The 12,346-nt window shown below is 33.9% G+C and overlaps 1 protein-coding gene across 1 annotated transcript in view; it reads left to right on the top strand.

The window, feature by feature from the left end:
• The first annotated feature begins 2,184 nt into the window (after positions 1 to 2,184).
• The window catches only part of TMEM232 (transmembrane protein 232), a 259,927-nt gene continuing 249,765 nt past the window's right edge, over positions 2,185 to 12,346 (top strand). The window contains 4 exon segments of the mRNA XM_007451224.1: positions 2,185 to 2,234; positions 2,736 to 2,847; positions 7,412 to 7,517; positions 9,329 to 9,486. Of these exon segments, the coding sequence (XP_007451286.1) occupies positions 2,185 to 2,234; positions 2,736 to 2,847; positions 7,412 to 7,517; positions 9,329 to 9,486 (426 nt within the window).

Raw genomic sequence — 12,346 nt, 5'->3', positions numbered from 1 at the left:
TAAACGAGATGGTTTTAATTTGAGTTTCCCTATTTATGATGTTAATCATTGTTTCACATAGTTATTGGCCACATGGGTTTCTTCTTTTGTCAATTACCTGTTTAAGCCTCTTCTCTATGTTTCTATTGTTTGGGAGTTCTTCATATATTCTGGTTATATTATGGATATGAGCCCTTTGTCACATGTGTTGAAAATATGTTCTTCCATTTGAAGTTTTGCCTTTTAATTCTCTTAGGATGTCTTTATATAGATATATTTATAAACAGAGGTGGTAATCAAAATATTTAACTATTGATATACTGTGGAGATTGATAAATCAGAATAGTATGCACCTACTAAATATCAGGCCTATGTACAAGGATTTTAAAAAATTACAGCATCAGTTAGCATGGCCAAAATTATACTGGAAGTGATGGGAAGTGTCAGTCAATAAAGACATTGTTGCGTTTGTTGGGTGCATCCATACTGCTGCATGTTAGGATCAGTTGAACTTTAATGTCTGATAAATTTAATGAAGAAAGCACGCTGCAGTGTTGCATACATGGTTCTATTTACTAAAAACAGTACACATAGGTTGGTTTATATTTGTGAGCATTGAGAAAGATACGAAGGATACACACTGACCCATTAATCTTGGCTATTTCTAATGGGTAGAATTGGAGACAGTAGGGTTGGGACGCGTCCCTGAATGTTTGGTTTGTTATAAACAGCACTGTTATGTTAATACTTTTAAAGAATCTAATTTCTAATGAAAATTAGAAAAATTTAAATGGATAAAGGGACTATCTTATTCCCATAATACTCTGTACAAATGGGAAGACTGAAGCTATTTTGGACTCTTCGTGAAGAGTAGGTCCATGTCGATCAAAGATATGTCATCCCAGATGACTGTTGAGAAAGAGTTTTCAGCCAACCTCTACCATATACATCTAACCTCATATCTCCAAGAGTGAGATAACAGGTAGTCAAGAATGAAGTTATTCATTTCAAATGCCCAGTTATAGCAGACTTTGTGAGTTCTAACACCTCAACTCTTCTGCTATTTTACTATATGCTGCTTGAGGGCAAGGCTGTTTGTTGGTTTCACCATTGTATCCCAGTTCCAAGGTTAGTAGCACTTGATACATAGAGATAGTCAATAAATGCTTACTGATTGAATAATTGAATAAATGCCTACTTTAGGGTGGCAGTTAAAGAGCTGGTCATTTCATTAATTGTTCTTCACTGGGATATATATTTGGCTCTAGTTTACAGAGCATCATAGTTTTATCTCTGCTTATCCTGTGATCATGTGGCACTGTGATTAATTTTACATACATCTCTCTTCCCAGTTGGACTATGAGTCACTCAGAGGCAAAATTTGATTTTTATTCATGTTTTTTTCCTATATGCCACAGAGCAACTAATTCAGTAAATTATAAATACAGTAAGTTGTTGAAAGGTGTTTTATTTTCTCAGATAACTCCTTTTAATCGTATGACTCCAACAATTATTTTATCACATAAACAACTCATTGACTCTACTACCCATTTTCTATTCCTCTGATGTCACTTTTGATTCCATGCCGTTTTAAATGCTGTGGTACATCATTGTAATCACTTTACTCATTCTCTTGCATACAGCCTCAACTTTTCTCACTTGTCTTTGAAATACTTGTCTACCCTCTCTACACTTTGCCCATGAGATCCATTCCATTCACAAGGCTTTAAATGCCATGTGTGCTAATGACTCAAAAATTGATATATTTAGCCTGAACCTTTCCCCCCAGTTCAGACTCATATCTGACTGCTTACTCTGCATCTCCATTTGGTTGGCCATGGTCATCTCAAACATAACATGTCCAATACTGAACTTATTCTCTACCCTCACCTCAAATCTGCTCCTGTAGCAACCTTTCCCATCTTGGTAAACAGCAATTCTATCCTTTCTGTTACTCAGTTAATGATGACTCCTTTTTTTTTTTTTCTCTCATGCCTATTTCTAATTCATTGGGCAGTCTGGTTGGAGCTAATGTCAAAATATATCCATTATCCAAACTCTTCGCTTTAATTACTTTGCTATAATTCTGATCCAAGCCAAATTACCTCTCAGCTAAGTGTATATGTGCGCTCTCCCTTGCTATCTCCCCACACCCCAGCTCTCAACACAGCATCGGAATGATCCTGTTAAAATATAAGTTGAATTATGCCACTCATCTTATCAAAACCCTGCAATAGATTCCCATCTCATCCAAAGTTAGTATGGCTCCTTGTCACCTCTCTGACCTTACTACATACATCTTTTCTGTCCTGCCTACTTTACTTCAGCCACAGTTCGACTGATTCCACTTGCACGGAGGAAATAATGCTTTAACTTAAATTGAACCAACACTGAAATATGTGAGGAGATAAATCAGTCTTCAACGTAATGAAGCTATGCTGGATTTTTTCAAAGGCTACAAAGTTCTTCAATATCATGAGAATTATATTTCTCAATCCAAGAGTATGATAAGATCAATCTAGGAGACCTGTATATATACACACACATATATATATACACATATATATATACACACACACAGACACACACATATATATATACATAAATATTTTACTGATTTTTGTGTGTGTGAAACTTTCTCATTAAGGTAAAGTGCTTTTTCAGAAAATAGATACATTTAGCCACTGGATGTTTGATTAATTAAAATTTGGAAATGATAGCTATAATTATTGATTTTTTTTTCTTTTTCGGTTTAGGCCACCATTTTCAATCACAAAAGAATTCATCTTGAGACCCAACCAAACAAAAAATTCAAAAGAGGAGGAAGAACTGTTGGACATAGCTAGAAAAAACCTTATCGAATGTAAGGTAATGGCACACTATTGATTACTTAGTATGTGAACTTTCTCTTCCAGTTGGTGGATGATTACATGTTCTAAAATATTGAAAGAAAAAGATAAGAATACAGCTTTCTTTAATCATAAGTAGGCATAGTTAAAAATACTAATACAAATTAAAGTTAAAACTTGTGACCAAATTATTCAATGTCAAATGGCTTTTTGGATGAAGATTCTTCATAAATTATTGGAGAATATAGTTGTTGGCACTAATCCAAGAGCCCACAGCAAAATATCAATGGCTGGTAAATAAATTTTTGTTTATGAAAATTACACTTTTTACTAAAAAAATGTTAACTGATATATCATGTTTCCTAAAGAGGAAAGAAAGGTCTCCTAAACATTCACTATACATGCACAGAGTACTCTGTTCTTTCTCTGTAACAAACTATTCACCTAACTTGTAGAAAATACATTCTTTAAGAATGTCATTAATTCACAAAATTTCAAACACATATAAAAACAGAACAGAAAGTAAAATAAGTCCTTGTTTTACCTTTTCTTCATTAGATCCAGTTTAAGTTTTGGCAGAGAAATAATATACATATGTTTTGCTTTAACACTAGATAACTGGTGAAAAATAAAAGCTGCACAAAACTGAAGCATAAATTAAGCCAACTTTTTTTTGTGGCTGTTGTTTCCCAGCATTTTGGCTCATGATTGACCATATATTTAAAAATTTTTTTTAAATCCATGAAAAAAGTTGATTAGAAAAAAGAATATACTTTATTAGCTTTGCATGCAGATAGTTGCCAGCAGGTACATTCATCAGTGAGTTTCTCTTCAGTTGGCCAACTGAGGCAGCCCCAGGAATGGTCACATTAATATAAGGGGGGAAATCTTCATATCTCTTTTATGTTCACTAACTTCAGTCTATCCGCAGTGAAGTAGCTGGAGTACTCCAGAAAATTGGCATCAAGCTATTTTTTTCAATATAGTTACCCTTTTAAAATCAGAGATGCATTCTCTTGGCGAGGAAATGAGACAGAAATAATCCCTAGAAAGAAAGAGTGAAAATTATTTTCAGCAGACACTGATATTACTCAGAATATTAACATTCTATACATTTTAACACTAATACAGTTACATAAAATGTCAAAAAATAAATATAATCGCAAAAATATACAGCTTTAAGAGCATCAGCCTCATAGAATGACTTTTAGAATAAAGAGATAATACAAATAAATAAGTGAATAAATAAAAATGAAAATAAATGATAAAATAGTAATAAATAAAATACAAATGATAGAATTAATAAAAAATAATAATATATCATATATATATAAATAAATATATAGATAGATCAACAAAACAAAGAGCTGGGCTTTTGAAAGGGTAAACAAAATCAACAAACCTTTAGCCAGACTCACCAAGAAGAGAGAGGACCCAAATAAACAAGTTGAGAAATGAAAGAGGAGAAATAACAACTGATACCACAGAAATACAAAAAATTCACAAGAAAATACTATGAACAGTTATATGCCAACAAAATGGACTACCTAGAAGAAATGGACAAGTTTCTAGAAACATACAGCCTACTAAAACTGAGTCAAGAAGAAACATAATTTGAAGAGACTGATCACTAGACCTGAAATATGTAATAAAAATCTCCCTGCAGACAAAAGTCCAGGACTGGAAGGCTTCACTGGGGAACTCTGCCAAACCTACAAAGAAGAACTTATACCTTTCCTTCTCAAACTCTTCCAAAAAACGGAAGAGGAGGGAACATTCCCAAAGTCATTCTCTGAAGCCACCATCACCCTGATGCCAAAACCAGACAAAGACACTACAAAAAAAAAAAAAAAAACCCCAAGAAAATCACAGGCCAATATCTTTGAAAATAGATGCAAAAATCCTCAGCAAAATATTAGCAAACTGAATCCAACAACACATAAAAGGATTGTACACTATGATCAAGTTGGAGTCATCCCATGGTCACAAGGATGGTTCAACATATGCAAATCAATCAATGTTTTAAACCACATCAACAAAAGAAAAGGTAAAACAACAACATGGTCATTGCAGAAAAGCATTTGATAGAATTCAACATCCATTCCTGATAAAAACTGTCACCAAAGTGGGTATAGAGGGAGCATATCTCAACATAATAAAAAGCCACTTATGACAAACCCACAGTCAACATAACACTCACTGGTGAAAAGCTGAAAGCCTTCTTGCTAAATTCTGGAAAGACAAGGATGCCCACTCTTACCAATTCTATTTAACATAGTGTTGGAAGTCCTAGGCACAGCAATCAGATAAGAAAAAATATCCAAATTGGAAAGGAAGAGATAAAATTGTCATTGTATGCAGATGATATGATACTCTATATAGAAAACCCTAAAGACTAATAAAGGCAAAAATGATTAGAACTGATAAATGAATTCAGCAAGGTAGCAGGATACAAGATTAACATACAGAAATCTGTTCCATTTCTTTACAGTAACAAGGAAATACCAGAAAGAGAAAGTAAAAAAATAAAAAAATCCCATTTAACATCATGTCAAAAAAAATACCTAGGAATAAACCTGACCTAAGAGGTGAAAGACTTACATGCTGAGAACAATAAAACATTGGTAAAGGAAATTGAAGATGATTCAAAGAAATGGAAAGATATCCAGTGCTTTGGATTGGAAGAATTAATATTGTTAAAATGGCCATACTGCCCAAAGCAATCTACAGAATTAATACTATCCCTATCAAATTACCCATGAGATTCTTCACAGAGCTAGAACTAAGAATCCTGGAATTTACCTGGAACCACAAAGGACCCAGAATTGCCAAAGCAATCCTGAGGAAAAAGAACAAAGCTGGAGGCATAACCCTCCCAGACTTCAGATAACACTACAAAGCTACAGTAATCAAAACAGTGTGGTATTGGCACAACAAACATATGAATCAGTGGAACAGAATAGAGAGCCCAGAAGTAAATCCACAAACCTAGAGTCAATTAATCTTCAATGAAGGAGGCAATAATATACAATGGGCAGTCTCTTCAACAAGTGGTATTGGGAAAACTGTACAGCCACATGTAAATCAATGAAGTTACCCTCACACCATAAACAAATATAAACTCAAAATGACTTAAAGACTTAAATATAAGACATGACACCATAAAAATCCTAGGAGAGAACATTGGCAAAACATTCTCTGACATAAATTATACCAGTATTTTCTTAGGTTAGTTTCCCAAGGCAATAGAAATAAAAGCAAAAATAAACAAATGGGACCTAGTCAAACTTATAAGCTCTTGCACAGCAAAGCAAGCCATACACAAAATGAAAAGATAACTTGTGGACTAGGAGAAAGTATTTGCAAGTGATGCAACTGACAAGGGCTTAGTTTCCAAAATATACAAAACAGCTCATACAGCTCAATATCAAAGAAACCCCAAACAACCCAATCAAAAAATGGCAAAAGACCTAACTAGATGTTTCTCCAAAGAAGACATACAGATGGCCAACAGGCACATGAAAAGATCCTCAACATCACTAATTGTTAGAGAAATGCAAATCCATACCATAGTGAGGTATCATCTCACACTGATCAGAATGGCCATTATCAAAAAGTCTACAAATAACAGATGCTAGAGAGGGCATGGAGGAAAATGAACCCTCCTGCATTGTTGGTGGGAATGTAAATTGGTGCAGCCACTATGGAAAACAGTATGGAGGTTCCTTAGAAAACTTAAAATAGAGTTACCATATGATCCAGCAATTCCACTCCTGGGCATATATCTGGAAAAGATGAAAAGTCTAATTCAAAAAGATACATGCACCCCAATGTTCATAGCAGCACTATTTACAATAGCCAAAACATGGAAGCAACCTAAGTGTCCATTGACAGGTGAATGGATAAAGAAGATGTGAGATATATATATATATATATTATACGTATATATATATATACACACACATATGTATACATATATATATATATATATATATATATATATAAAAGAATATTACTCATCCATAAAAAAGAATGAAGTATTGCCATTTGCAGCAATATGGATGGATCTGGAGATTATCATACTAGGTGAAGTAAGTCAGACAGAGAAAAACAGATACCATATGATATCACTTACATGTGGAATATAAAAAAATAATACAAATAATGCAAATTAACTTATTTACAAAACAGAATCAGACACACAGACATAGAAAACAAACTTATGATTACCAAAGGGAAAAGTGTCAGGGAGGGATAAATTAGGAGTATGATACGCACTACTATATATAAAATAGATAAACAACAAGGACTTACTGTACAGGAAACTGTATTCACTGTTGTGTTATAACCTATAATGGAAAAGAATCTGAAAAAGAATATATATTTATTGATGTATATGTATAACTGAATCACTTTGCTGTACACCTGAAACTAAAACAATACTGTAAATCAACTATATTCAATAAAAGCAAGTAAAATATTAATAAATTATAAAAGAATAAATAAAATATAGATAATAAAAATATATATTAAATTTAAAAGCTGTACATTTTTGTTTGCCTCTTTTATCTTCCCCATAACAGAGGAAATTGGGTCTCAAACCCTTAGGTACTGGGAGGCATGTGCATCTTCCTATGACATGGACTGAAGTAGTATATCTGGCTCAGTGCAAAGGAGAAATCCAAGATGGTATGCCCTCTAACTAAGCTCTTCTTAGTTACCCTAAGTGTTTTCTAGATTAGAAGTGAAGGCATAATTTGAGAACTTTAATATTTAGAAATTGTGCAGGAGCCAAGGAAAATATGCCTTTCTCTATTGAAATACCTGATAATGTTTCATTATGAAAGGTCCTTTTTTAATTTTGAATTTATGAATTTGGCTGCTCAACTTTTTAATTACAAAATTGTTTTAAAAACTTTTGCTCAGCAGAGTCTTTATTGCTTTTTTCTAAAATTAGTAACTAATTAAAAAGTAATATAAAATGTCACTTAGTGATTTTCAATAACACTAGGCACTCTACTTTAGAGAAATTCATTTCTGCATTTTATAATCTTACTCATAAAGCATTAACCAAATGGCCATTTGTTTTTCACTTGTTTTAAACAGCCATTTTACTCATTACCTTTTCATTTATCACGTATTTCTGTCTCCTTTTAAACCACCCTCCAACCAATCTAAAAAAGAAATTAAAAAACATTATTTTTAAGGAAATAAAGTTTCTTCTATATTACTCTAAATTTTATGTGTATGCCTTTTAAAATGAGTTTTAGAATGTTAACCATATGAGGTCAGAGAGTATTTTCCCTTATAAATTGGGTTTTGTAGTTCTATCTGGGAGCTTTCAAGCAACAGGAAGAATAAGAATGATTTTGTATTTAACTTGCCTTTATGGCACTTCATCACAGTGCTATCCACAGCCTGACCCTATTAAATGTTTAAATGATATTGAAGTAAACAATCTTGGCTTACCAGCAACCAGCAGCCCCTTGCTCTTCTTTGTCAATTATACCTCAGTTTTATTCATGAAAGTGCTTCAAAATCTTTGTACAGGCACATTCTTCGAGATATTGTGAGTCTGGTTCCAGATCACCATAATAAAGTGAATATTGTAATAAAGTGAGTCACATTAATTTTTTTGTTTCACAGTGCATGTAAAAGTTATGTTTACACTATACTGTAGTCTATCAAATGTGCAATAGCATTATGTCTGAAAATGTACATACATTAATTAAAAAATAATGCTGTTGGAAAAGTGGCACGGATAGACTTGCTAGACACAGGGTTGCCACAAACGCTCAATTTGTAAAAAATATAATATCTGCAAAGCTAATAAATCAAAGTGAATAAGATGAGGTATGCCTGTAATGACATGAAGTGCAGTGTTCTGTAGGGCCTTAGTGCTATATTCTTCCTTGTTCAGCTCCATTGGGCCTTATTTCCTCTGCTTTGATTTTCTAGTCTTCTACTTTTCTAGTCTTCTACTTTTCTCTTTTATAGCACTTATCGTGAGCAGTTCTGTCCTATTTCCCCACCATTATATATGTGGCCTAGTGATCTATTTTGTGTTGGGTGAAAGAGGTGGAGCTCCTAGGGCATTTCTCTCTCTCCTTGCCTCTTCCCCCTCCCTGCCCTCCCCCACCTCTGTAGTCCCTCTGGCTTAGTGACTTATGAATAGTTGAATGTCCTACATGGCAGCTTAGAATTCCAAAGGTAGTATCTTGACAAAGAGGTAGAGGGGGCAACTGTATTGCCTTTTCTGATCTAGCCTTGGAGGTCATACAGTGTCACTTCTGCCACATTCTATTAGTTAAAGCAGTCACAAGGCCTGCTCAGGTTCAAGGGGAAGGGGGCATAGACTTTACCTCTTGATGGGAGGGATGTCAAAGATTTAAAAACCACAATGTGGTCTTGGTGACTGAGCAAAATAGTTAATTAGAAGACTTAATTGTAGTATGTAGAAAAGCAGCATAATTTATAAATTATACTTTTTAATATTTCAGAAGCTTTAAATATGCTTTATGCTTCCCTGGACCATGCTACCTTTGATTATGATCATCTGCCTGCCTTATTTTTTGTTGCGGAATCAGTTTTATATAGACTCTGTCGTGATGCATTCCTAAAGACGTACTTATACTCAGTTGAAATAAAGCTGGCAAAGGTAAGTTTTAAAATAATTTTAATGTGTTTTAATTGCTACATGTAGTACATCTAGCCACATGATATCTGTTTCAGGAGCTAAACAGGCCATTTGGTTTTATTACAGAATATTCTCGTTTGGTAGCTTATTTTAATCTCCTCTAAATGTGGACATTACATTATTGCTTGATATGCAGATGGAGATAGTTGAGAAAATACAGTTTCACCAACTATGTAAGAAAATAACATTTAATTAAAAATCAAGTTTGCACTTATTTCTGAGTATACATAGCTTTTCTCCTCTTTCTATTTTTTTTAACATCTTTATTGGAGTATAATTGCTTTACAATGGTGTTTTAGTTTCTGCTTTATAACAAAGTGAATCAGCTATACATATACATATATCCACATACCTCCTCCCTCTTGTGTATCCCTCCCACCCTCCCTATCCCACCCCTCTAGGGGGTCACAAAGCACCGAGCTGATCTCCCTGTGCTATGTGGCTGCTTTCCACTAGCTATCTATTTTACATTTGGCAGTGTATATTTATGAATGCCATGCTCTCACTTCGTCCCAGCTTACCCTTCCCCCTCCCTGTGTCATCAAGTCCATTCTCTACATCTGCGTCTTTATTCCTGTCCTGCCCCTAGGTTCTTCAGAACCATTTTTTTTTTAGATTCCATATATATGTGTTAGCATAAGGTATTTGTTTTTCTCTTTCTGACTTACTTCACTCTGTATGACAGACTCTAGGTCCATCCACCTCACTACAAATCATTTCTTTTTAAGGCTGAGTAATATTCCATTGTATATATGTGCTACATCTTCTTTATCCATTCATCTGTCGATGGACACTTAGGTTGCTTCCATGTCCTGACTATTGTAAATACAGCTGCAATGAACATTGTGGTACATGACTCTTTTTGAATTATGGTTTTCTCAGGGTATATGCCCAGTAGTGGGAATGCTGGGTCGTATGGTAGTTCTATTTTTAATTTTTAAAGGAACCTCCATACTGTTCTCCATAGTGGCTGTATCACTTTACATTCCCACCAACAGTGCAAGAGGGTTCCCTTTTCTCCACACCCTCTCCAGCTTTTATTGTTTGTAGATTTTTGATGATGGCCATTCTGACTGGTGTGAGGTGATACCTCATTGTAGTTTTGATCTGCATTTCTCTAATGATTAGTGATGTTGAGCATCCTTTCATGTGTTTGTTGGCAATTTGTATATCTTCTTTGGAGAAATGTTCTCCTCTCTATTTTAAGGATTGCTAAGTGCCACTTTTCCATTTAAAAATGTTGACTGATAATTCTTAAATTGTTGCCCGATTTGAGAAGATGAGTTGTTCTCTCAGTATTCTATGTCATTTTAGAGCCATAAGATGGGAAACTATGTTTATGTAGCTCATGTTTCATAAGGTCCTAGAAGACATATGGTTCTACTTCCTGTGATGATCAAGGTTGCCTGCTGCAAAATTTATTATTAGTCAAAGAAATTTAGCTTAACTAATGGTTTTATTGCAAAGAAAAGCAAGAAGAATAATTTTAAGAATAAAGAAATATATACATATGTATATATCTCAATTGACATATGTGTATATATATCATTTGAAATTAATTATGGTATTATTTGCAAAAATATATTTTTTCCTTCATTTTGTTTATGAACTGTTAGAAAATGAGCATGAAGATATTCATGAGTCAGCCACGGCATTTTTGGAAGATATGTATTTCAGACCTTATAAATTAGGTCTAGATCTTCTCTGATATGTTTGGGGGTAAAAGACTTATGGAAACCAGGCAGGATACAGAGAACACATAACAGAAATTGAACATGCAAAGAACTGATGTTTTGCTAGAAGAACAGGAGGCAAAGAGACGAGTAAAATTATAATGTCTTTTTCTTCTTTCCTCTTTATTTCCCAAACTGTTCATTATGGCGATATTTAAGAGCTTATCTTTATATAATTATTTTGGGATTTCAAATTTATATATAATACAAAAAGATGGGTATATTAGTTTATGATGGAAAAAGAGTGGAGTGGAAAAACATAGAGAAATGGCTTTTCTTTCCTTTCCTTCTCAGCCCCTTTACTGACCTTTTCCCATTTCTTGCCTTTTATATTTCTGCCAACAATAAAAATCGCTATAAAATAAAGTTTTTGCCATTGCACATATTGCTTATAATTTACTTATACCATGGATTCACTGAATTTTAAAAAGATGCCTGTATCCTCTCATCTGGATGTTTAGACTATTTGCATTGCACAATGATCAGTGCTTTAGCTATATTAGACATAATAACTTATTTAATCTTTGCAAAAGTCCTAAAAGGTAGGTGTTATTATTATCCACCATTCCACAGACTAGTAGGCATTGAGAGTCTAAGTGAATTACCCAAGATCTCAGCAGAGAAGATTTTGAAAGCCACAGTCCAGTGGACTCTCAGCTATGATTCTACTCATTTACCTTGGCTCTCAGATTTACTAATTTTAATGCTTACTTTTTATTGTTCTATATAATATAAATTAGCTAGTAGAAATCAGCATGCTTTATAAGTGCCTTTGATTTCAGGCAAGAAGCCATTTCAATTATCCTCCTTGTCTTTGTAGGAATTTCATTATATATCTAACCGTCAGTTGGAAACTTCCCTTTTGATCTTTCCTTGTTGACAGAATGGTGTATTTAATGGTATTGCCATAAAGGCATTACTCATCTTAATATGCACCATTTTGTTTCTCTTTTCACAAAGAAGTATGTAGCTCAGGGTTGGGAAGAGCCAGAAATGCCTGATTCCCTAATATTACTTACTTTCCAATTTTGTGTACATTCTTTCCTCATTGTTTTCCTCTGAGTGTAGAATCTTAACTACTGATGTCT

Source organism: Lipotes vexillifer, unplaced genomic scaffold (genome assembly GCF_000442215.2).
Source record: "Lipotes vexillifer unplaced genomic scaffold, Lipotes_vexillifer_v1.1 scaffold91, whole genome shotgun sequence".
In the NCBI taxonomy this organism is placed as follows: Eukaryota; Metazoa; Chordata; class Mammalia; order Artiodactyla; family Lipotidae; genus Lipotes; species Lipotes vexillifer.
Note: the sequence above shows the minus strand (reverse complement) of the source record. Positions and strands in the feature narration are given on the sequence as shown.